Consider the following 25,749-nt stretch of genomic DNA (forward strand, 5'->3'; position numbering starts at 1 on the left):
GTTTTGGCATCATTTTTGCCCATTTATAGGAAGAGCAGAGTGGTTCCTCCACACAAGATGCTATGTCATCCTTAGTTGGCTTCTCTGATCTTACTGAAAACGGGATATGGATTCTTTCCAAGATTAATAACCGTGCATCTGTTAGTGTAACAGTGAGGCAGATTTGTGATCAATAGACCTACACATGTAATTGAAGAGATCAGTGGCACTGATTAAATCCAATCATGTAATTACAAAAAATGGGCCATTCTACAAGTCATCTGTGTCTCTTTATTTTGATGATATTTGATTCTGATACGATATTTTAAATGCTCCAAGTGTCAGTATTCCTTCCCTTTCCTTCGCTTCCCTCCCTTCCCTTAGTGTGGACTTTCTCCAAAACTGTTTCTTAACAAGAAAGGACAACTGCTGAAAGATCAGTTATAAATCATGACTTCCTATAGCTGAACAGAAAATTGAAAGAAAATTGCAGAGCATTTAATGAATATTTAAAATTATCTCTCTTGTTTGATAGAGAGATTGCCTTGAGAATGGGTCTCTCTCTTGTAATTTCTGGATTGACTGACTTTCTTTCCTCTAATTGTCCACCAATAGTAGCACTGGGGTTGCTACACAGATTTCTAAAAGTGAAAATAGTATTGAAAAATGTTTCTGATGTGTTTTGAGATTTCTTCATCATGACAACATCTGAAAACAAGAAGTATTATTCCAGTCAAATTAAATGAAAGAAATCTAATTAATTGCAATAAAACATGGAGGAGAACTTGGACCAACCAGTCCTCAGTAGGCCACAAGCAGGTTCTGCTTTAACCACTTTGGAAGCTATTCAGATTACATAACAACTTTAGTACAGATCATGTTTGTTCTATTTTTAGTCATGCTATCAAATACTAGTAATGCAAGCATAGAAAAAGAAGGAATAGTGTAAAAATGTACATTTTAAAAGCAATGTGTGCAACAATATTAACTTTAAAAACTGACCAGAAGGCTTGCTCCCATATATATGATACTATGGTCTCTATGCAAATAAAATTGTTGCTGAAATACACTGCCTGAGAAATAACTGCAGAGAGCTTCACAGCCAACTCACACCCATACTACCACTCAGTATGACTAATTCCTTTCTTGCACAGGAGAAGAAAGTGCTATGGTTTTGTCTTAATTCTGTAGAGATGAACTACTTGTCTACATTGAATTAAAAATCTGAGCTCAAAGAGACTGAAAGGAGCTTGTAGATCTCAGTAGGTCTCCCTTCACACCAAAACACAAACCATCACTAGTTGTTGTCACCAGCCTTCAATAACTTTAGATCTTTTTTCACCCCTCTAGTAATGCGAGAAAAAGCCTCTGAAAATACATCTCAAACCATACATACGTATAGTAAAGGCAATGAACCAGCATGGCCAAGCAATAGGTATTTAGTTTATTCCAGACGACCTACGGGTTTTGTGAAAAAAATTACCATCATCTCACTTTGCACAGAAGGAAGAAGTAATTATGCTTTTCAGTCAATGAATGCAAGAGAAACTGCACATGTGTATGAATTCTGATGTTCCTGGTGAGTTATTTGACTATGGAAAAGGATAAATTTAGACCCAAATGAGCCTGCTATGCCACTAAAAGTGACTTATCTGCTGGTAAGAAACAGTAATTCAAAGGAGGTGAAGAACAGGTCTAGCTGAGCATTCTGATGCCGTTATCACTAATTAAATAATAGTATTAAGCTGGACATATGTCTGAAATTAGAAAATGGTAAACCCACAGACATAACACAATAAGAAAAAGGTTAACGAGATAAGTAAAACTGAGTTCTAAGGGAATTGTTTGTTTTTTCTCCCCCAGTACTACACAGTAAGGCTTCTCAGTGAAGGCTAATCTTTACCATCTTTTCACAACACAAGGAACTTTTTTTTATGCCAACTCTACTGATACCTTGTACCTAAGTTTGATAAAGCCTTAAATAATTTCAAGAAAAGCATGTATTTGGCCTCTGTGCATTGTTTTTTGACCCTTTGTGATGGCCTCCTTTTAACTTATAGCCATGGTTCTTCAGAGCAGTGTATCAGTTTTCTTGTGTTTGGGAGAGAATCTTGATGAGAGTGAAGTTTCATCACTTCTCCCTGAGGATCTGGCTTTTTTCAAAATGTAAGTTATAATGCTTCACACGTTGTCCCTGGCAGGATGTTTTCTAAGCAAAATGTCAAGATTTGCAATATGAAAACAGTTTCCTACCTATTGAAATTGCAGTGATGGAGACATGAAAAATATTTCACTTGTCAAAGAAATCATATTGAGAGATTCTCTTTGCCAGTGGTAGGTTCATGTAAGCATGTGAGTAACTGCTGCTGACCTTCTCTAGTCTGCTCAGGAACTTAAAGGTCAGCATGGGTTTATGTGCTACACAGAGTAGCTGACACCTACCAAGCTAACTGTATTGACGTATTTTTTACTTAGTACCTACAACTTGTACTCTTCTTATTAGTTGTTTGTTTGTTTTTCAGAACAGTATCCTTGCACAACTTTATGAGAAGAGGAATGGTCTCTCTTTCTAACTCTTATCTGGGAGGAGTTAATATTGTTCTTCCCCCTGCACCATTTTGTCACATGAGCCATTAAAATGACATGCAAGAGTCTGAAGTTAGAAGTGCTCTAAATTATGTATTTCCAGCGATACTGCTTTGTACAGCTGCCTGGGAGAGATGAGCTTGATTTTACATCCCAGTCTCATATTCCTGCACATTTAAATAGAAAAAAAAATATTAATGGTAACTAGTAATTAATAAGCTTTTCCAACTTGGCATGTCCCTCAATCCCTGAGAGAGATACTGCTTCCCTCACCAGCACAACAGAAATTGTAAGGAAATAACAACATACTTGTGGATGTTATTATCTTTTCTGTAGTGTTCCTTAACAGCAAGTTATTGCTTGAAATCTGAGGAAAACCTCTGACCATAAAATGAGTTAATGTGTCCTTCCTCCTACCTTGTTAGGACCTCCATTGGGTCTGGAGAGCTCTTATAGTAGAAAACTCTAACTATTTTTCCCCACGGAAGCAAGTTTGCAGGTCCTTTGTAAGAATGAGAGACCAAGTTTTGATATGCCTCATTGATCTCTCCATTCTTAAGTTCCAGTATTAGATATTGGTTCTCAGAACCAATGGCTGTGATACCCTGCAACTATGCAACTAGGTCATCTATTCCGGAATATAAAATAGACCCAGAATAGACTCAGACACTTCTTGTCCCTGTGGAATGACAAGATCAAAACTGCAAATATATCACTGCCTGCCCTGTTTTTCTGGAGACCACCAAATCAAAAGGAAAGTTTGAATTCCTATTGCTAGTTCACTCCCAAATATGTTGTGACATTGAATAATTATTCTTCATAAATAGATGTAAGCACATTTGAACATTGCAACTTAAAAAACCCCAACTTTGCTGTACCTATGTATATAGACAGATTGTTATATATATTGGGTTTTATATATAAGTATTTATTCATGTGTATACAGATCATAGAATGCTGGTTTATGTTATCATCAGGCTCATTCTTATTACATTGCCTGCTCTACGACTGAATTTTGAGCCATATACCACTGGGATTCCATATGTATACAGCAGTCTGCCAATGCACAGTGAATTGCAAATTAGGGAATATTTAATGAAAAATACTCACTTTTTAAGAACCATACCATGCCCACAGTATTTTACATGTTTGTGAAAATGGTGAATTGATTATGAAAATATACCAAGCTGTAACATTTTGAACAATTCTGACTGTAAAAAGAGTATGAGTTGAACATATAGTCCAAAATTTAGCATTAATATGTAGATTTTTGGCAAACACTAGAGCAAAGAAAAAGAGTGTACCTTTAAGAATATTTATCACTTCTGTCTTATTTTTCATTACAAGGGCTCAAAGTGCTTTATAAACATCAATTAAATCATACTCATCTCCTCATCTACTTCAAATGAGTAAACTGAAGTTCAGAGAGATTAAAGGGTTTCTCTATAATAAAATAGTAAATCAGTGCAAGAGCTGAAAATAAAATTGAAAAGTTTGGATGAGAAGACCATATTATGCAAAAATTTCATAATGAAATTAAAAAAAAGTCTTAAATATCAAGGAGATTGTTTGTTATAGATTCATAATTGGATCTGATCTAGTGAAAACAACATTTAAATGCTAGTGGGAACAAAAATTATCTTTGTGACAGAAGTATTCAAATCACATTTGAGACTATTTTCCAGTAATAACAAGCCTGTTTGCGAGTGAAAATAGATTCTTGAAAATTGTTTGTATATCAAAGAACAAGTGAGAATTTATGGTTTTATATGTCCATATCTGTGTATGTGTGTACCATTGTATTCATAATTATGCATACATATAGCCAGCAATATCATGTTATTAAAGCTACAAATACAGGAAGAACAATGGGTCTGAAAATATTGCAAGACAATGACAATTTTCATGCAAAACCACACAAAATCAAAATGGCAGATGTAATCTAGCTGCAATCCTGAGCATGAACCCAGAGATAGAAACCAATATGATGCATTATTTCAACTGAAAATTAGTTTCAGTTTTCAGAAAAGTGAACAGTTGTTTTTTAATATATACAATTTCTTTTTAGAAAGCACATTAGTTCTGGGAGTAATGGCAAGTAATGGCCAAAATTAAAACAATAAGATATACTTGGGATATTTATTGTTTTCTTTACGGACAACAGCAAAACCCACTGAAACCTTTGGTGAACTTCAAACTGAAGTTTCAGCATTTCACAAGCTTCATGATGTTTTTGTTCTTGGAGATTTATTTGGCTATATTATATCTGGCAATAGCCAGTGAAGAACTAACAACATAGCACAGTAATGACTGCATGATGCTGTCTCTGTTCTCACTGTGAGCTGGGCAGTTTCCTATTTTATGTAACCTTAACAATTTGTTCGTGTGGTAGAAAAATAGTACGCTAAACTTGTCACACAATGAAAAGAATGAAAATAATATTCATCAAGAAATATTTCTGTCTTGTTGGTTTTGGAAAGTTATCTGAGAAGTTAGATGTGTAAAGTGGATCTCTTGGTGATTGTGTGGGCTTATCTCATTGCAGCGTCCCAGAGTCAGCTCGGCACCCAAGTGTCAATGGTTTTAGCTGCAGATGCTGGGTAAGGATTTCAGTGTGTTATATTGCAATCTCCCCTACACCTTGTCACTTATTTCTTTCACACATTTTGCTTGTTTCATATCTCAGTAAAATTTCAGTTTCCCAGGCAACTGCCAGCTGCTGGTGCAGTATGGCTGGCACACTCACCCTGGTCTCACTACAGTCAATGAAAAGAATCCCATTGATTTCATCAAGATCTGGATCAAGGCTTTTTTTTGTGAAGCAAAGCTCATTCGAGCTCCCAGTAAATTCCTCTGCCATATTCTTGGTCGGAGAGCAAGCTTAAAATCAAATTCCTGTTTGACAGACCAAACATTTGAATGCAAGCCATTTTTTGATTCACCTGCAAAAGTCAGTAGTGTTACTGCACTAGGACAGGAGAATGGACAGATGTGTTGGGTTTTGGTTTTGTTTTTCTTTGCTGCTGCCTGCACGTCTTTGTCTATTTAATTAACTACTTATTACTATTGGTTATTTGATAATATCAATAGGGTTGGTATATTCAAGGATCTCAGGTGAGTCTTGTTCTATGTGAGGCAGAAAATACATTTATACACAGACACATATTTAATACTTCTGTCCTTCCATTTACAAAGAACAGGGAGATAACTTTCTTCATAAGAATGTTTTGGGAATTCTCATTCTGAAATTTACTGTTTCTTTCATTCATGTGGGTGGAATTCATCTCATTTAACCTTCAGCCATCTACAAGCTTAGCTGCGTCACTGGGGGTTTATCTATAGCCATGAGAAAAAAAAGCAATGCATCCAATTCTAAAACAAGCAACTCAGTTAAATGGGATGAATCACCCTTTAGTAACACTTGTCTTTCTGCATTAATTATAGTACCTAAATAATTAATTTAGGTGAGATACACAGATTCTCTGTCCCACTATTATTTTTTTTCTTTAAAAAAGAAATAAGACCTATTCTAAAGACAAACTTCAATAAAACTGTGAATGCATTGATTTATGCATATGACTAATAGCATAGGTAAATATAAATATATAATACATAAACATGTACACAGATGTGCAAAGACACATAAATGCACATATACATACATTTATCTAGATATATGCATACTTACAACACCCATAACACCTGTGTCTATGTATGTGTGTGATCAGTTTTTTCAGATTGCTTTCTGTAAGCCAGTCATTCAGTTTTCCTAAATATCAGTAAGTAACCTATACAGCTCTCCTTCTGGTGTCCTAGGTATTTCTTTAATAAAATTACATCAACAATTAAGAAAGTCGGAACTTGTTTTCTTTTTCAGTTGATCTTCCATTAAAAAAAAAACACTTCACATTTTATGTAATTGACTGTTTTCCTCCTCATCGCATTGTATTCAAAATTATCTGCTACAATTATTTTTAAAAAAAGACTTAAAATACTGGGAAGTTTTCCTTTCAGATTTCTAATATTCAGTAATTTTTAAAAAATATTATTAACTTTTTTTTGTAACGATGTCGACAGATAAAGTGTCACTAGATTCATTTTGCTGACACCTGTCATGTTACCTGCTGTAAAAAGGTCTTAAAGTTCATGTTTTGTTGAGAAAATTATCATGACAGTGGAAGAAACAGCTCATTAGTAGGATGATAAAGAGGGACGGTAAATGCACTGTAAAATAGCAGTCAGCTTTACTTTCAGATTGATATTAGTTTTGTGTCAGAGAATATTATTTCATTGAAAGTGATTTTGTGCACTGGTTTTCAGTTTTGTATTTGATTTAGACTTGAACCTGACAAACCAAGGAGTTGCTGAGATTCCGCAGTTAAAATTTCCTGTAAAAGTATTTAAATTCAAAGAATTTTGCATCTGGTTTTGACTTGCATTTTTCCTCCAGATAAATGCTAACCTCTTACAAGATTGTTATCATTACTAGTAATTGTTAACAACAATATTGTTAATACTAATTAGCAAAAATGCTCCTACATCCAGAGAAAAAATAGGCATAGCTAAAAATACAGGCGAGGTGCTTGTTAGGAACCTGATCAAACAAGCTTAATTATGACCCCCAGATAAAAGGACTGCCATTAAGCCATTAAATTATCACAGATAACACAGGCTCTCAGTCACTGTCTGATGGTAAATCGCAGCTAACAACAGCAAGGAAATCAGAGCTTGAACTGCTAATCCTTTTGAGGTTTGTGATGAGCATCAGTTCTCCTACTGTTTTGCATCTATTTATGTTGCACTCCGAACCCCCAAATGGCCTCTGCTTATCTGCAGCTCTAGATAATTTATGCCTATTGGTGTGTCACCTCACAGTAGAGGCTGTTATCAGGAAAGAGGAGCTTTAGGAAATCTGATCCCTTGAAATGCTAATCCTCTGGAGATCACTGCACATAAACAACTTTTCTGCCGTGATTTATTTTTGTTTATTGGTAGCAGAGATTAGAACTGTATAACTGCTGTTTCAGACAACTACTTAGTTTGGGAATAAAGTGATTATTTAATGTGGTGGATTTTCACATCTGAAGCTGTCCTGTTTCTTGTAGTCAAAAGGCAAGAGAGTAATTTTTATTTATATGTTCTCTCTTAAAAGATTCCTAAATGTTTTACTACATGAAAGGCTGAACTTAAATGCCTCATTCCCTAGACCTTAATCCAGAAAGGCATGTACTCTTCTGTGTAATTTTAATCATCTGGGTGATCATAGTAACCTTGATGGGATATTCTTGTACTAATAAGGTACACTAAGGTGTGCTTAAGCACTTGCTGGGTCAGGCCCAGCAATAAGTTGCTCTCTGGTTTCATTCAGTTATGATGGGTACTTTCTGTGCTGAAACCGTTGCTGATGAGAAAGGATGTATGATATGGAACTTTATTAAAAAGCTTTTTTCACTATCCTAATGCTGTTGAGCTGCTAAGAAATCTTATCTTTTAGATTTGATGGGGTTATTTGGCTGGTAGTTAAATGTAGTGCTTTTTAGTGCTATGGAATATTCCTAAATGAAAAACTGCCAAAGTCATCAAATTCGAACATGTCTATAAGTGTAACATCATGAAACCTTGAACTGCAGGCACATAATGCTGCTGAAAAATAAGTGGACTAAACACACAGTTGCTAATTTTTTCCAATTTCCTTTTTTGCTGTTGTACTCAGGTTCAGTAGTCAGACTGGATGAGATCACACCAAGTGACATGACTGATTACTAATTAGCCAAGTGTTCTGATGGTAGCTGTTAGTGGCAGCTACTGAGATACAGTACAACGTGTCAGAGAGATAAGGAGAGGTAAGAAATTAAGTTGACCTTGAGATTTCATTACATTTAATGTCACCTGATAGCACCTGATATTTTTAATGCTGGTTACATTCTCCTGACCAAATCCATTCCCACTGGCAATCATGATTAAAAAAAAAAAGTTTCAGAGCTTCTGCACTGTTTCCTCCCTTGGGAATTCCTCAGTATAAAAATGCATATGAGGGCAACCTGGAGGGAAAGAAGTAGTGTCCCCTATTTTCAGGGGTGACAGAGGGGCCATTACATTTCTTTAAAGAATGTACTCATACATAATTTTAAGGGTTTTTTCCTTGGGTCCCTTGGGGGAATGCAGTTAGTCTGTGATTCTGTTAATCTACAAAAGCACATTAGTGAGGAGGTGGAAAGTAAGCATGTTCTCAAAATAAATCAAAAGATGGACACACAGATAGGCAAGCAACAATGCAGATTACATCTCTGAATGCTTGTTTTTGTTCTATTTTAGAGAATTACGTCTTTATACACATTAAGGTTTCTGTGTAATTTCAATTCAGATATCATGCAAAGGCAAAGTTTTCCTTAAAAGTAGTTTGAATCTGAACATGCCTCTAGTTCCTGAGTAGAAGAAACAAAGATAATATCTTTTGACTGGCCTCTGTACGTGTACTTGTACATGTGCTTGAATATCTGTGTGCACCCATGGGTAGGTACAGAAAATTCCTGGTAAACTTGGAGTAAGATCTTTTTAGCTTTTTCCCAAGAATTTGGTCTAGATCTGCCTAAAGATTTATGTATAGTTTTGGTGACATTAGGATATGATGACACAAGTATCTAAATTCTTTGTTTTCTTTTTTCTATTCAGCTGTCAAAACAGATGTATAGTTGTTGATGACTGTACAGATAAAATATTACATTGCATGGACTAGTATGACAATTCCCACATTTTTATTTGGCAAAGAAAGATAATGTTAAAATGTTGTACTAGCTTTAGACTTAAAGTGATTCATCTACAAAAGTCTGCTCTTTTCTTTTGCTGTGAGCCTTGCCTATTTTTTCTGTAAGTTATGCTTAAATTGTGTTTTCAATGAATGTTAGAAAACATTATAGCATGAAGTTTTCAGAAAGAAGGCACTCCATATATTTTTACAGATTAATTGGTAAATTATTGACAATATAAATACTTTGCAGTAAGAAAACTGTAGATCTTAAATTGCCTAAAGAAATTTCTGCTGGCTGTAGTCATTGAGATACAATTTTGAAATGGTGTTATTGTTCTAGGGATAGTTATTTCAACAGTGGACTACAGCAAGGTTTGAAATATTCTTGTCCAAATTAGTATTAATTATGGTTGACAACAGTGCATCTTTTAAGTTTCACGTAGCTGAAATATTTAATGAAGCATATCATCAACTCCTTGTATTTGTTAGAAAACCTGCCTCCAAACTGACCATCTCAATTTGTTTTCCTAGATACTTCAGCTTTGATAAGAATTTCTGTCCACTGGTTAAAAGTTCATTTGTAATATTAAAATGGTAAGACTGCCCTGGCTACTCAGTAAAGTGCAGACCTATGTGTGTGCATTTATAAGAAAGATAGAGCTTTAGCATAAAATAAAGCAAGGCCCTAAATGTCAAAAGAAAAGCAACTTAGGCTCTTTATTTTATTTTAAATGCTGGGTTTGTTTGGGTGGTTTTTGCTTGTTTGCTTGTTTTAAATATATATATTTCTGCCGTTTGTAATAAAGTGAGAATTCCTGCATTTCAGAGATTTGGAAATTAGTACTTCAAAAAAAAAAAAAAAGGTCCCATGAAGGGTTTCAAATTAAGTTCCAAACTTTTGGAAACCATGATGCAAAATTATGTTACAGGAAAAGTTTTGATTTTACAGAACTAGAGAAAATGATTTTTTTTTTTTTCTCTAAAGAATCAATAATTACTCACTAAATTCTGGTAGTTTGGATTAGAACAAAAGATTGAACCAAGTCCATCTTTCAATAATGTAAGTAGAGTTTACATCCAAAATGCAACTAAAAAGACAGAAAAATCTTAAATAGACCTGAGGCTAACAGCCAATGAAGTGATACAAGAACAAGTTCAAGTGAAAGTAAAAGCAGGGCTAGAGACCCTGAGAAAGGATGTGGACATCCAGCCTTCAATCCCAGTCTACACAGAAAGAAAAGAACTAGAAAGAACTGGTGAGATGGGCCGTGAAGAAGGAATGAACATTCCTAAAGCACCTGGTGTAAACACTCAATGGCAGAACTGGCAATAAAGTTCATCAGCTTGCAGTTAGTACTTAGATTTTTTTGACCAAGCTTAAAGCCACAGCCTTTCTACCAATTCCTTCCTTTGTGTCATTGAGTATATTAGATCTCCTAGCAATAGCCTTACTGTTATATGGCAACAGTGCATAAAAATCCACTTCTGTTGCCATTTTGGCATTGTATATAAAAAGATCTGTACCCACCCAGTACATACCAGGGAAGATTTGCTGACCTAGCATTTGTTATGAGTTTTCCTCTAATCCCAGATTTCTGTTCACTCTATTTTTTTGCTGCCTGCCATTGTTACTCAATATCTGTCAACAGAGAGACTGGGCCAACATATATGTCTAACATAAACTGAGAAAGTAAGAAATTAATTACAAATGTAGGAACTAGCCTATGCCAATACTTAGATATAGATGATAGATAGAGCAGTCATTCAGGGCTTATTCATTCTTAAAACATTGCATGGCAGTTTGTGGAGGCTCTTAATTTTTGGCTTATTAGTTCCCGAAGTTCTACTGATTCAGAGAAAGATTTACAGGCATCTACACTGCAATGGAACAGATGGAAATTCATAACACTTTCTCTAGAAACATAAAAAAATCTCCTCTGACAGCTAGTCTCTTCTGTCACCGACCAGCCCAGTATAGCTATATCTTTTGAAATAATTAGTTTTATAACTACAGAAAAAGAAACACAGTACTACATATTTCTGTAATTTTTTTAATATAAGCAAGCAGAGATGTTTCTAAAAAACAAACAAATAAATAAATAAAAAAGCTCTTCATTCCTCCTCTCAACTATCCAAGATGCAACTCAGCTTGAGAAACACTAAATGTCAGTCATCACCCACTTATTTCCCCCGCTATGTAAAATTTCTAGTATGTTATGAATACTAGTAACTCATAGGGTCTACTCCCCTGTCTATAATTACAAACTTGTAGTATTCAGATAAGGTAACATGGGTCATGGCATAATCCTTGTGTGGACAGAGAATAGGTTTTGGAAAATTACTAAAATACCATTTCAATGAAGTTAAGATATGGGACAAACAGAAATGATTCCTTTCTACACAAGCAAATTTAACAGATTTACTAATTCAGGGTTCAAATTATTCTCACTGCTTTTACTGGTATTGTAACACAGACCCCACGTTACACCTGCAATGAAAGAGAAGTGGCTCCCCAGGGAGGCAGTCATGGCCCCAAGCCTGGCAGTGTTCAAGAACAGACTGGACAATGCCCTCAGACACATGGGGTGAACTGTGGGGTTGTCATGTACAGGGTCAGGAGTTGGACTCAATGATCCTTGTGGGTCCCTTCCAACTCAGGACATTCTATGATTCTATGAAACGCAGCTTTGGGTGCTCACACTGACAGTGTAGTTCCCCAAAGTTCACACAATTGTTGCCTAACACTGAAAGTACAGTATTTACTGGGATAGAGAGATAGAGAGGGATTGGCACCTCAGTGTTGCAGTTCAATGCCAGAGCTCACTGCAGGAAATAATGGGACAAACGAGAGAAAAAGGTACTGTGGCAGAGATTCTGAGAGTTTCACCTCACAACACCCTCTAGTCCCATGAGTAAGGCAGTGTTGAAAAATATACCAATATCAGCACACCATTCACTTGTTTTATTTCCCCCATCTGACTCTTTCTCCAGCTCACTCAGACTGTTCCCTGCTCCGTATGCCAGAGTTGGTGGAGGTTGTTGCTAAACGCCCAGCTGTCCCCTTTCAGTGTAGAGGGATGTGCCTAATCTGGGTTTATAGCTTCTGTGAGGAGGTAGGACACTGAAGAGGCTAAAGGCTATTCCTAAATGCACTTTATGGATCTAGCCCTGAGCAATCTTTTACTCTGAAGGTTGTATAACCACTCTGTCAGAACCAGTAGGCAATAAAAAGGTCTAAACTCTACTTTTGAGGTTTCCAATTAATAAAACACAAATAGCTTGAAGGCCTCTCTCCCCCACACTGAACAATGCAGAAGTAAATTATAGCAACCGGGCACTTAAGTGTGTGCAAAGCTTCCTGGACTGAGGCACAAATCAAAACGAAGGTTTTAAGCAAAAGTACTTTTATTAGTAGTAAAAGGAAATGAGATATCTAAGAACTGTCAGATGAGAAAGTTTGATACAAAATGATTTTTAAAAGTTAAATCAGAAGCTGCCTGTAAGGAACTGCAAAATGATTTCACAATTTTGAATGCCATTGGCAATAAAGTGGTGATGAAATTTGATAAAACAGAAAGAAATGCACAAGGGAAAAATACATCTAGCTATACATACACAGGCAGGGACTACAAATTAACTTGCTTGAGAAGAAAAGAAATGAATTAATATTAGACAGCTTTCTGAAATCATCAAGTCAAGCACTCAGTATCAATTAAAACTGTAAAACAGGATATTTGGATGATTAAGAAAAAAACTGTAAACAAAATAGAAAACATATATATATCACTGTATAAATACACTGTATCGCTATATCACTGTATAAATACATCATACACTCTTATGTTGAATAATTCATGCAGCCCTGGTCATTCTATTTTAGAAGAAAGAAGGGCAAGACAGAGAGAGAAAGAGAGACAGAAGGAGAAAGTAAATTCACAGGATCTAGGACAAATTCAGACTATTAAACATAGTGCACCCCCTGATTTAGGAAACATTTGAACTGTACATATTGGATACAGAGCCCTGAAGATGTCTGTAAGTCAACAGCTGAAGGTGTTCCTAATCTGTAGGGGACAGTGGAGGCCTTATAACAACAGGACTGTACCCTACCATGGCAGGGGACCTGTCAGGTACACAGGATTATGTGGACTTGTGTTTCGAATCAGTGCAGCTATTCTTACTTTATGCACAACCAGGTGTCCTCTTGGAAAAGCTGACAGATAACAACAGGAAAGCATTGGCAGGAAAAGTATAGGCAAGGTTAAAAAAAAAATTATAGGCAAAATAACCATGCTGCCCTTTACTCTCAGGATACATTATAATATTCTATTTTTTTTTTCAAGACTTTTTCCTTTAACACCACGTGGCTACTGAGGTAGCTGGTATTAACAATCTTCCCAAATCATGCATCCAGTTCAGTGTCTGAACTCAGAAGGTAGGTCAAACTACAGTTTTCAGAGGTTATGCCACCTCGCCCAATTGAAATTAGCTTTTTTTTTCTTTTGGTAGCAGAGGGTTGAAAGGTGCCACACAGTGGAATCCTCTCTCAGGGCCAAAAGATAGGTACACACATCTTGCCTATCTGCTATCATGCCAGAAGCAGGGGCAAAATTATGCAAAATCTGGAGCTTGGTTAAATGTAATTAGTAGAAATATTAACTATGATATTGCTTTGCGCTGAGTCTCTTATTGCAAAAAGTTGTATGCAGCTGAGTTAACAGGGTTCTTTCAAACATGTAAAAATGACGTAAAAAATTCTGTACTGTGGGGAGACACTATGACGCTGCCTTACAATGTCTCTTTTTTATTCGAAAATATGTGGACTGTTGTAAAACTTTGAGCTACTTTTTATTATAAGAGGAATGTAAACAGGGTAGATTTTGTAAGTTGACACCATGATTGTATGACTTAAATCCAATATTATTTCAATAACAGTGAAGAGAAATTACTGAGATGGGCCTGATTTTTCAAGCACTGCTGAACATTGTGTAGCTCTCTCTACCTAGTATTTTCTTTAGTAGCTGAAGTTTTTACATTGACAGAGTAGGTCCTGTAAACCTCATTGCTAAAATGGTATGCTGAGGTAAAAAGAGTTTGACTAATTTAAGCAAAGTTCAAACTGAAGACAATTAAAAAAAATGTACTTGGCCATTGCTGCCATTTGAGAATCCAGTAAGCCACCATTTACCAAAATGTTTGGGCAAATGATGGACAAAGCCAACCAGTTACAGACTTTCGGTGATATTTCAGCTATGACTTTCAGTTGTCTCCTCCTCACCTAGATGAATTATTTGAATCCTATCCAGAGTCACCATGTTCTTAAACAAGGCTGTTGTCTCCACTAGATGATACTTAAATCGTTCTACTGCTAGGAGACTAAAAATGGGCATCATATTGATAAGGCGTCACAACAACTAGTTTGATATCACTCTGGTGCGCATTCAAGATGAATGACTCGTGCAAAACTGTGTTAGCCTGAAGGAGAAGAAAAGATTATCCAGTGCTATCCCCTCGAACTTATAAGAAAAAATACAATGGGTAGCTACCTATAGTACCCTAAACATAAATACTTTGCAGTCAGAAGTACCAAGCAAAAAGTGTCTATATATGCCAAAGTAATAGAATACTTCATTACCACCAGTAGTCTGTCAGCTGTCATACCAGTACATCTGTCATGCTGTAACTATGTCTAAAACCAGTTTCACTGGAGACAGAAAGATCTGAGCCTTTCCAGTATACTTTCTGATAAACTTTCCCAGGCAAAATGGAAGAGCTGTGAGGAGGATTTAAATGGAGACATAGTCTGCAGCAAAAAAGTAACCTCCTGTAAGCATAGCTAGTTAATAATTCTTAAAGAAGCTGGCAAAATGCCTTTTCTCAGGGAGACAGAGAAACTGGTTCTGCTCTTTGCAGCTTAATCACTAGACGTGTCTGATCACCGAAGCAGAGGAGAAGGAAGTGAGGAAGAGATTAGACTGGCCACTCTGCAGATTTCTTGCTCCTGAATAAATCTTTCTTTGAAATTAGGGTAGTTTAAAATGTCTAACAGACTGAAAATTACAATTTTCCAGTTTCCTTCTAAAAACAACACCAATTTTCTAGACAAAAAAAACCCCAAACAATCCAACATAATTAAATAATTCCCAATTTTATCAGAAATGTTAATGAAAAGTTATAGAATGTATTCTTTTTCAATTAGCAAAATCCCCCTTATATTTTTCCGTAATACTGAAATGATTATTTTTGGATTTAAAAGAAACTGTTCAAATATGTTTCTTCCCTGTTTCCATTTCACTGTGAATGTTATAATTTCTGCTTATTTCTGATCTAAAATGAAGGACATTTTAAAATGCCCTGGATTGGCTAGAGTATCATAATATTGCTGATTATTTCTGAGCAAGACCTATTTGTAAGTAGTGGCAAAGGCTCCCATTGATTTGTCTGTATGAGAAAGGCTGACAGGATGCTCTGTGCCACTTGCTACCAGCAGCAGCATCAGTAAATCTGTATCATCCCAGCTTAAACTTCTTCCCCAGTAGGACCTTTGGAAATGCTTGATTTAGCTGCCTCTCCTTCTCCTTTGCTCTTCTATATACATATTTTGTGTATAAGAGGGGAGCTAGAAAGAAGATGGGGAAGCAGGGTTGTATGAGTGTGAGGAGCTTCCAGGGCAGGGTTCCAGGGTAGCTTTGCTGGCTCTTCTCTCCCTAGCAGCATCGCCATGTCCTGCTTCGCCATCCTCCTGAAATCATCATGCTCTTCAGATGTGGTCTTTCATTCTTGGCATAAGTCATAATCCTCAGTTTGTCAGGTGTGTGTTCTGGCCTTTCCCATACACCTCTGTTTACTCTTCCTCCTGTTGCCAGTCTGTTCCTCCCTTCTTCTCCATTCCTTTCCATGCTTCTTTTCTACATTTCCATTCTCTAATCCCAACTACAGTCCTTATGTGCTTTAAAAAAATGCCTCATAGCGTTCACTGTGCCTCCAAACCAATCTCATGATCTTATGGTTATAACTCTTGTTTCGCTTCCCCTTTCTGCTTCCTTTGTTTCCTGCCATTATGCCATGTCTATTCAGGCTGTCATCTCTTCTGGAAAGGGATTTTTCTTGTTCTCTGTTTTGCAAAGCACCTGGCATGTTTTTGATTCTGTCAAACAAATAATAACAACAGATATGAAATTGGCAGTGCAGCAGAATCCTGATATTAGGAAGTAATAGAGGCAAATTACATTGTCATTGCCATGTACACACCACTACGTGATAAAAATTCTCATCAACTAAGTAGGTAAACATCAAAAATGCAAAGATTCCCAAGCAAACACCTCTAACATGAAGGAAATGTTGTTTCATTTCACGGTGGATCTCAATGAGCCACAGGGTTATACTTGACAATTTCAGTATTTGAAATAAAGGAAATAAATGAATGAGGTGTAGTTTTTCAGATGGATGTTTGAGTACAAAATTAAGGACTGGGAGAAGATGTGGATAACTCTTTACAACAGAGAAGCAGGAAAAGGGTGGAATGGGTGTGTTCAATTTAAACTCTGCTTAATTAAAAAAGCATACACATGGTAGTCAGCTTCTAGCATGTAAAGTAATGAAATAGACTCTCCTTTGGCCTAACTGACATTGTCAGAAGCTCTCAGTATTGTGAAGAATCTTGCAAAACATTTTAACTGACTCGTCTCAGGCACTCTAAGACAATGTTTATGTTACTTGTGTTGCCAAAAAAAACCCCCAAAAGTTTAAAAAGGAAAAGGAAAGACAAAGATGTGGATTTTACTGGACGTTTAGTGACAGGCTAGCCATATGAAATCTCCAAAACAATGTAGCTTCAGGACTAACGGATGTAGGCCAAGACTGAAGAAAAATTGTTTTACATATGGTTAGCAATCTCTTAACTAAATTATTTTAAATTCCTGAGAGAAAAGCAATTTATTACAGACATTGAGACAAGCCAATGTAACACTAATACTAAAGAAAAATAAACCAGCAGAGGAATGTCCCCCTGCCATACCAACCAATATTCTTAGAGTTGATTCTAAAGTAGTATCTGCCATTTCGGCACATGGATTAGATTATTTAACAGTGTGAATCAAAGGGAAGATACTCATTCAAGAGAAGAGCATTATTAATACGTTCTAGCACACCATACATCTCTGTCACCAAACGGGACACTATGGGAGCAGATGTTTTATGATAAACTGAGAAGAGGATCTGACAATACTAATAGCCACAATGTCTAAGGCTTAGTAAAAAAAAAAAGCTAGAGGAAGCAATCTGATGGAAGGACAGAATGTTTGTTTGTTTTTTTTTTTTTCTTTTCTCTCTTCAGTGTAGTGTCCTAGGGACTAATTTTACACGAAGGGAAGGTATTAGCTAGCTAAATTTCACTTCTATTAGTTGGGGGTTTTTTTGCACCTGCCCTTTGAAACCCTAGTAATGCAAGGAATGCATGAGAAAAGAATGCAACAAAAAAGAACTCTGAGGAGAAATCCTTTCCAAAAGTAAGACTTTTTTTGACCCTGATAGTTTCTTTTTTTACTGTTTTGAAGGTAAGTAGATATTTGAACTAGTAAAAATGATTGACATGTGAATTTCTTCAAAGCTAAAGGCAAATGCATAGATACACAGGTATTTAAAACCTCAGGTTACGTTTATATTGGCTATGCCTCTACTGACATTTTTTGGTCAGCACCGGGATGAAGGTCTTCAGATCAAGAGATTCATGAGACAGTGAGTGTATACCTTGCACTGTTGCATGGCTGTACTCTGGGCTACACCTGGTTCTCATTGCCAAGTGCTGGTTTCACCAGAGCTGAGATCAGGTGCAAGCTAACAAGTATGAAACATCGACAGATAGGAGATGTGGATCCCTGTGTGACACATGGTAAATCAATTTGATAATTTCCTTGCATTTGTATGACCTAGTTATTCATTATTGTAATGCTTCGTTTCTAGCTGCCCTGCTGTCCATTGTCATTCATGAATTAGATACTCTACCTTCCTGGGAAGAGAGAGAAACCTAAAACGGTTTTGAGAAGCCGAAGGCCAGTCAAAGACAGTGGATAAGGCAGCTGACAAGCCCCACTGAGGTAAGCATATGACTTCAGTTCTTGGTTGGGATATCTGTATGGTCAGATTTAGTACTCTTTTAACTCTGATGGTGCCAAGGCCATACCTGTAGTTAATAATGAAATAAACCCAGCACACACACAAGTTATCACCCACCCTAACTTCCACAGCAAGGAAACACCTTGAACTAGAACTAGCACTCAGCACAATTAGGAGGGTCCTGGGTATGCCATAGTGTACCCCAGCAGTAAATCCGGATGTGTTCCAAGGAAACTATTTTCGGGGATTCACAGCCCCAAACTTCCTCTGAAAGTAGATGCCCAAATTCACCTTTTCAACAGGAAACACACATAAAAGCAGTATCAAAGAGATGACAGACATTTTATCTAATAGTGGAGCAATGGCAGAATGATAGGGAAAAGTATGGTCTCTGCAGACCAATATGTTAGCTCTTCTGGGACATGACAGGACACTCAACCTCTTCCATGAAAAAATCTCCATCTTAGAACAACAGTCTTCTGTTGGTCTAAACACCAATTTAAGAGTAAGAGGGAGGGGATTTTTGGAAGAGAAAGGTTCTTCAGGAAGGGAAGAGACTGTACAGTGCAAGTAAGAATTCTGAAGGTAATTTTGGATTAGGCTTAGCCTAACCAACTTTCTTCCCAGGCAAGCAGCTGCAGATCAAAGTGTTTGGCAACATATGTATACCTACAACTTCTCCCTTCCCATACAGAGGTTGAAAGTATCATGTTGGCCTTCTTGTACCACCTTCCCGCAGCCCAAAGCTGTTGAGTCAGTCTTGCTCTTTCTATGCCTTTCTTACCCAAGAGATACGTAAAATTTCCATGTGTTGTCAGAAAAGAAGTAAGTCATTCATCAAATCAAAACAAAATAAGGTGAGCCTTCTTGGAAGCAGAGGTAAAAGGATGCCAGATAGGTGTTACATTTCCATCAGCTATGTATCCTGAACTATGAGTAGCCATGATTCAGCTCCCAATAAGCATGAGGGGAGTCAGTCTGTTGGGTTGCTCTTGCATTTACACTAGACAAAGAGAGAGAATGAGTTCAGTAACAGCTGAACATCACCTCTGTGAGATATCACCATACTTTCGTCAAATGGCTTCTACTAATTTACACCATATTTATCTGCTTACTAATGCTCACTGATCTTAGCTAACAAGGGCTTCCATCACCAAAAGGCCTTAAATACAAAAACAACAGCAACAACACAAAAAAACTTACAGTCTAAGCCTCAAATATAATATTCTGTTTTGCAAAAGTATGCTGTGATGGCTCAATGACAGATACGCAGATGCATAACTATATGCTAAGATGTATGGTTCCTGTTTCTCTGGTATCTAAAGTGAAGCACTGTTAGTTTTGACCTGAACATTCAACCTTAAATATCATGCAACCATTTGTAAAAGCATTCTGAAATATATACTATCCATTCCTCTAGGATTTTAAATTTAAATAACTTGGCAGCATCTGATGTTTATTAAAAAAAAAATAAATTCAGCTTTACACAATCCTATTTTAAAATACAAGTGTAAAAATGGTATTAGCTGCATTGAAGGCTTAATTTATAAGGATTTCTTTTTCCTTTTCCATAATTAAGATACTTTGCTATGCTGAAAGCAGGTAATATTTCTAGGGAACATCTTTATTCTTTCCCAGCAAATAAATCAGAAGCAGATAACACAGGTAAAGCATCAGTTTCCATATGATTTCTATCAATCCAGTTATATTCATTTCATTAAATCCATAAGAAGTAGGTTTATAATAGTATAAAAGAATGAGAAGAGACTTTTCCCCCAGTCATTATGGGCAGTATAAAATCACAGAACGTAATTATTTTCTCCCACCACCCTGAAACAGTCCCCTCACCAGGTGTTTTGATTTCTACCATTCAGCTCCCTCTTAGGTTGTACGGCCAATAGAAACATACTCCATTAGCTTGTATCATTGGTGTTACTGGGCAGTTCTCTTGTAAGCCTGAATGATTCAGCTTTTCTGTGTTCAACACGCCCCTCCCCCATACACATACTTTTTTGTGGTTGTTTGTTTTGACCAACGTTATTGACTTCTGCACTTAGAGGGCAGATCACTTGGAGAGATCTCCCTGACCCATAGTTTGTTGGTTGTAGACAGATGTTGCGTTTGTTGTTGTTGAGGTACTATAACAAATGTTCCTTCCTCACTGTCATCTTCTACTTACCCCACAGTGAAGCATGGATGGTGCTAGGTAAGTACTAATGATGAAGGCCAGCTGGGAAGAAATGGAAGCAGAGCATAGTGCAAAAAACCAGTTTCCCTCCATGTGGCTGGGGAAGTATCCTTCAAATGCCAGAAACACCTCTGCACAAGGAATCAAACGTGGGCACCTGCAGAGGGACTTTGGTAGTGTGATACTCAGGTAACTACCACAAGAAAGGTACTGTCTGGGAAACACCCTGTGTTTGGCAAGCAGTTTCATGGGATAGGAGGCAGCTTGTGACTGAGATTTTCAACAGACAACACACAGCCTATCTGGGATTCTTTTGCCAGCAAATAGGAAGCATTAAAGATGATTTGTTTCTTGCACAACTTTAGGTAATGTAGGCATTGAGACAATTATTTCTCTTGAAAAGAGCACTACAAAGAAATGCCTGAAGGCTTTTTTTTTCTTTTTGCCTGGCCCCTTTCCTTCTCTTGACAGTGTGGAGTGTGTAGGGAAGCTATATGGCAGGATGTAGGCTTTCTCATCACAATAGCAATCAATAGTACTGAGGCCCAGCAATATCAAAGGAAATTCTCATTAGGAATCCCTCTCAGAGCCTTGCTGGCCCAATTTCTTCTTGTATTTGCATGGATCTGAATCTAACCATGCCTTCTCCTGCAGCCCTTGAGGGTATAAACACTGGCTACTGGGGAACAAGACACTGCTATTTTGTACAGAGTAATAAAGAGAGGACATAAGGCGGTACTTGAGTAAAAAAGCCAGGAGAGAGACCTAGGATGAAATGGTCTGAAGGCAAGGGCTCTGAACTGCAAAGATCCTGAAACAGAAATACAAAGATTGCCCAAAGTCACCCACAGGTCCAGCACACCCCCTCAGCCTCTCCGTTCCCAGAGTCTCCTCACTCCACTCAGTTCCATTTTCCTCTTCTGTTTACTGGACCCATCTTACTTTTCCACTGACACCACAAGGAAGCACCAGCACTGCCAAGACCAGACAATAAATGGTGAAGACTTGGTCTGATTCTGTTACAATTTTTTTTTATTTGTTTACTCTTATGTATTCATAGATTTTGCATTTTTGATCTAGTTTCAGTGACAGTGACAGAGGATATCTGCTACCCAGAAAGCTCCATGCTTTGGTAAGTAGAGTGTTTTACAGAGTGTGAAAATTGTACACACAGACTTCACGTAGACCTACCTCTTTCACTTTCTGAACAAAATCCTAACCACCAACTAAAACCAGCCATTTCTGAGTGGCCTTCAGGAGGTATCTGAGTGATTTTACTAAGTTGATTCTAGGCCAATCATATTTCTCATATAATTTACTATGTGCAACCTCTGTGGGCAAATACATTTAATTTGTGACTATGACTGAAAAGAACACTCTGGAGAGAACTAATCTGAGATTCCTGCACCTTCTTTTAAACTACACATGTGTTCTTGGCACAGGCTGGTTGGTCCCTGAGGAGAGGAAACTGAAACATGTTTTGCAGCAAACATCTTAAAAACAGACATGCAGCCCTTCAGGAAGCCAGTGGAAGCTGGCATAGTAAGACAGGTTGAATGGTAGTCAAGAAATTGCCTGGGTAATGTTTCTGCAGACATGAAATGCGAGGGATAAACATGGATACATTGTATTTATCACTCTTCAGTCTATCCTCTTTCAAACTAGATTTTGATGTCCTAGTAAAACATTCAGATGTCATCTTTGGAGCGGGAAGTTTTTTTTCTCATAAGAGATAGACTCATGGTTTTCTCGGTAATTACAAGGAAATAATCAGAAGATGATTTGTATTGCACTTGATAGGCCTTACAGACTTTTCAGCATTCCTTCCATCTTTTTATTTGGCATAAAAGAGGAAGGCTTAGTTATAGACTTGGGGCTATAATGTCTCCAGTTTATAGCTGACTTGAAATACTAAAGAGTCACGTAATTCTAATACCAGTAGCACACATAAGTCTTTGGGCATAGCTATGGCTTAATCACCGTGTTTTTCAATGTTAACCATATTATGATTCATCAGATCACCTCTTAGCTATAGTTTTTCATTATCAGTATTAATTATTATTAGCAGCACAGTTCTACAATTGATTATTTGGTTAAATTAAATACAGAAGCCTTGGTCCATGGATGAATAGATTTTCCGTTCCTGATTTAGCTCTTCTGGCACTAGGTATTATGTCTTGTTTTGTCCAAGATGCATTTGGCTGGCTACACAAGTTTTCGCATGGCTGTGTCACATCTTTTTTCACAGTCTATCAAGACATCAACCATTTTTTGACTAGTGGTTCTTTTTTGGTCACCCTAATTAGACATTAATTTCACCTAATTTGTACAGTATCAGTGCTAAAATCTACTACCATTACCCAAGACTTAAAGAAAACTACCCTAAAACGTTCTGAGAGTAAATATCATCAGAGTCCATGTTTTATTTTCAGGCTTTTAGTGTAAAATTCTCCTTTCATGTCTCTTTCAAGTCTGCTTGAATGAGCGTATTACCAGTTGCTTTCCCATCTGTCTCAATTTAATCTCTCTGACAAACTCCAATCTGGCCTGAGGAAAAATCACAGTACTGAAAGCACTCCACATTAGATTATAAGGTATATTTTATTAACAGTGTCTCTTTACTTAAACAAAAAATCTTCACACTCCTTAACTCCCCTGCCAGCAATATCTTGTGGAACCCTACGACTTAAGAGTCACACATTCTGAATGGCTTCATACCCCTCTCTTTCCATTCCCTCCCATTTTCAGACTTTTCACCAGGTACAAAAGTGAGGGGTTTCCTCTTTAACTTCTAACTTTTCATAATCTCTCTGGACATAGCCTACACAGTCTGTACAGCATATAAACTCCATATGACTCCTTTCGCTTTCAAACCGCCTAACCCTTACTCATGCTGAAAGTGCACTGAGAATTTAATGGACATTATAGACATACTAGTTTTGTCCCTTAGCCTGCCCCAACGGACTTTATTCTAAATGCGTGTCGTAATCCTCCTAACTTAAAAACTCACAAAACCCAATCCAGACATGAAAAACTCCCACAAATGTAGCTTGCATTCTGCCACTACTCGTCAGGATATTTCAGATCTTATGCCTTTGGTTTAATCTTTTATATTTTTCAAATTCCTATATGGAATGTGTTACAAAAAATGGTGAGTCCAGTCATACTTCCCAAAGTAGGGAAGTTCACAGGTCATTTGTTGGATTGGATTTTTCTTTCTTTCTTTGTTTTTGTGTTTTTTTTCTTTTTCTTTCCCCAAAACTTTTGTATTCCCTCCCTCCTCTATCATCCCTCCCTGATCCTTTTGGCAGGAAATTTAATTACAGAACTGCCTACTCCCAAGAAAAGAAGGCTGCACTAAGCAAAAAATAAAAATCTCTGTTTAAAAGCAGTTGTTGGCTACGTTTGACAACTCTTAAGGGAATAGGAGGGAAAATACAGGCTGCTGCCCAGAATTTCTTGTTTTACTAGAAATGGGTTTGAGGCTAAGACTTTTGAGTAGTCTAGTGAATCCCAAATCTACCATCTGCAAGTCCATTCCAAGTTAGTGGGGGAAAAAATTTGCCTGTTTCTACATATCAGTTAATTCATCAGAAGTACAATCTTAACAGGTCCTGAACATGCAGAAACCCTGCTGTGCTAGATGCTCAGCAAATCATAGCACCAGCTGCCTGAATACCCCTGCAGCACCTGCTGCCGGAATTACTGTTAGGCAAGAATTTGTATTGTATTTTTCTTAAACTCGGCTTGTCATCCTATCTGGGAACTGTTCTCTTCAACAAGCATGCCAAATGTCTCTTATTTAAAATAAAACAAATAAATAAACAAACCAACAAACAAAAACGGCAAAACCCCAAATACAGATGATGAGTATATCATTTCCTAAGTGCATGTAGGAAGTAATGCATTAAGGATGTGTTAGCTCTAACATATCACATATACATATTTCTAAAAGATGAAATGACCCTTTTTTGACTGAGTTGGCCTTCACTCCTGGCACACAGCTGGGGGACTGTTTCATGCCATTACTGGGCAACAGAATGCCGGCTGAACCTGCCCCTGTGGCAGGGTGTCTTGGCATCACTTGGTATTATGGCTGTAGTGACATGATAATCTCAACAGTAACCCAAAAGTCAAGGAATTTAAATCATTCTCAAAGTTGTTATATATGAATGATTTAGAAAGTTAAGGACAAATTATCATTTTTTTATTTCAACTACTAATCAATAAATGTAAAAAAATACCAACAACAAACCAAAAATAAACCCCTTCATCCCCCACATTAAAGCAATAGATTTTGTAACATTCAAAACAGTGGAAACTATTTAACATGTGTTATTACTAGTGGAGAAAAGCAAATTTAATTTAAAATCATTTTTTCAAACTCTCTCAGTGGATGCCAGATAACTCCAGCTTAAACAAATATAAAAAACTCATTTTAAATGGAGAATAATACAGACAGAGCTCAGTTATTGAGATATTAAGGGCAACATTCAATTTGAGATACAGTTAAGCATCTTTGCCTCCTGGAGATTTTTACATGACAAGGCTTTAGATAAACATGGTTTTGCAAACAGCAACTATCATATCTGATCACATAACCTCTGGACTGAAGCAGTATGTCAGCAAATATTTCTGATTATTTAAAATACTAAATAACTGTAATTTACTAGGCAGGTCTTCCTCAGAACAATCACAATTTTTTTCAAGAATTAATATCCATATACAAAAAGCATTTAGATGATCTGTTACCAATCTCTGAATTAAAAAAAAAAAAAAATCACCTCTCTCTGTGATAAAGCCCAGTTAAAATACATTCCGTGACATACTACTAGTGGAGGAGCTGTCTTTCTATGACACTCAGCTTGTGGAGGAAATTGTATCAGCTAAGGACATAATAGGGTAGGAATCACCTCACCTAATTTCAACTATCTAGACATTAGATGCCTATTTTAAGCTAATCATCTGGGTTCCCTCTACAGGTAATAGAGATATGCATTGCCAGAGGGAGATTCATCCTGCTTGTCTTAGGCATCTTTCTTTTAGGTGCTTGTAGATGGATAAAATCAAGAAAGATCAGACTCACTGACAGTCTGATAATCTGTCTTTTAGAGATGACAATTTCCAAATTAAA

The 25,749-nt window shown here is 36.9% G+C and overlaps 1 protein-coding gene across 3 annotated transcripts in view; it reads right to left on the reverse strand.

The window, feature by feature from the left end:
• Nucleotides 1-15,633: 15,633 nt before the first annotated feature.
• EPHA7 (EPH receptor A7) overlaps nucleotides 15,634-25,749 on the reverse strand; it is a 164,073-nt gene continuing 153,957 nt past the window's right edge. For all 3 annotated transcript variants that reach the window (XM_065632632.1, XM_065632636.1, XM_065632631.1), the window contains one exon: nucleotides 15,634-16,460. In XM_065632632.1, the coding sequence (XP_065488704.1) occupies nucleotides 16,265-16,460 (196 nt within the window). In that variant the 3' untranslated portion in view covers nucleotides 15,634-16,264. The remainder of the gene's footprint in view (nucleotides 16,461-25,749) is intronic.

The sequence above is a fragment of the Caloenas nicobarica genome, chromosome 3 (genome assembly GCF_036013445.1).
Source record: "Caloenas nicobarica isolate bCalNic1 chromosome 3, bCalNic1.hap1, whole genome shotgun sequence".
Taxonomy (NCBI): domain Eukaryota; kingdom Metazoa; phylum Chordata; class Aves; order Columbiformes; family Columbidae; genus Caloenas; species Caloenas nicobarica.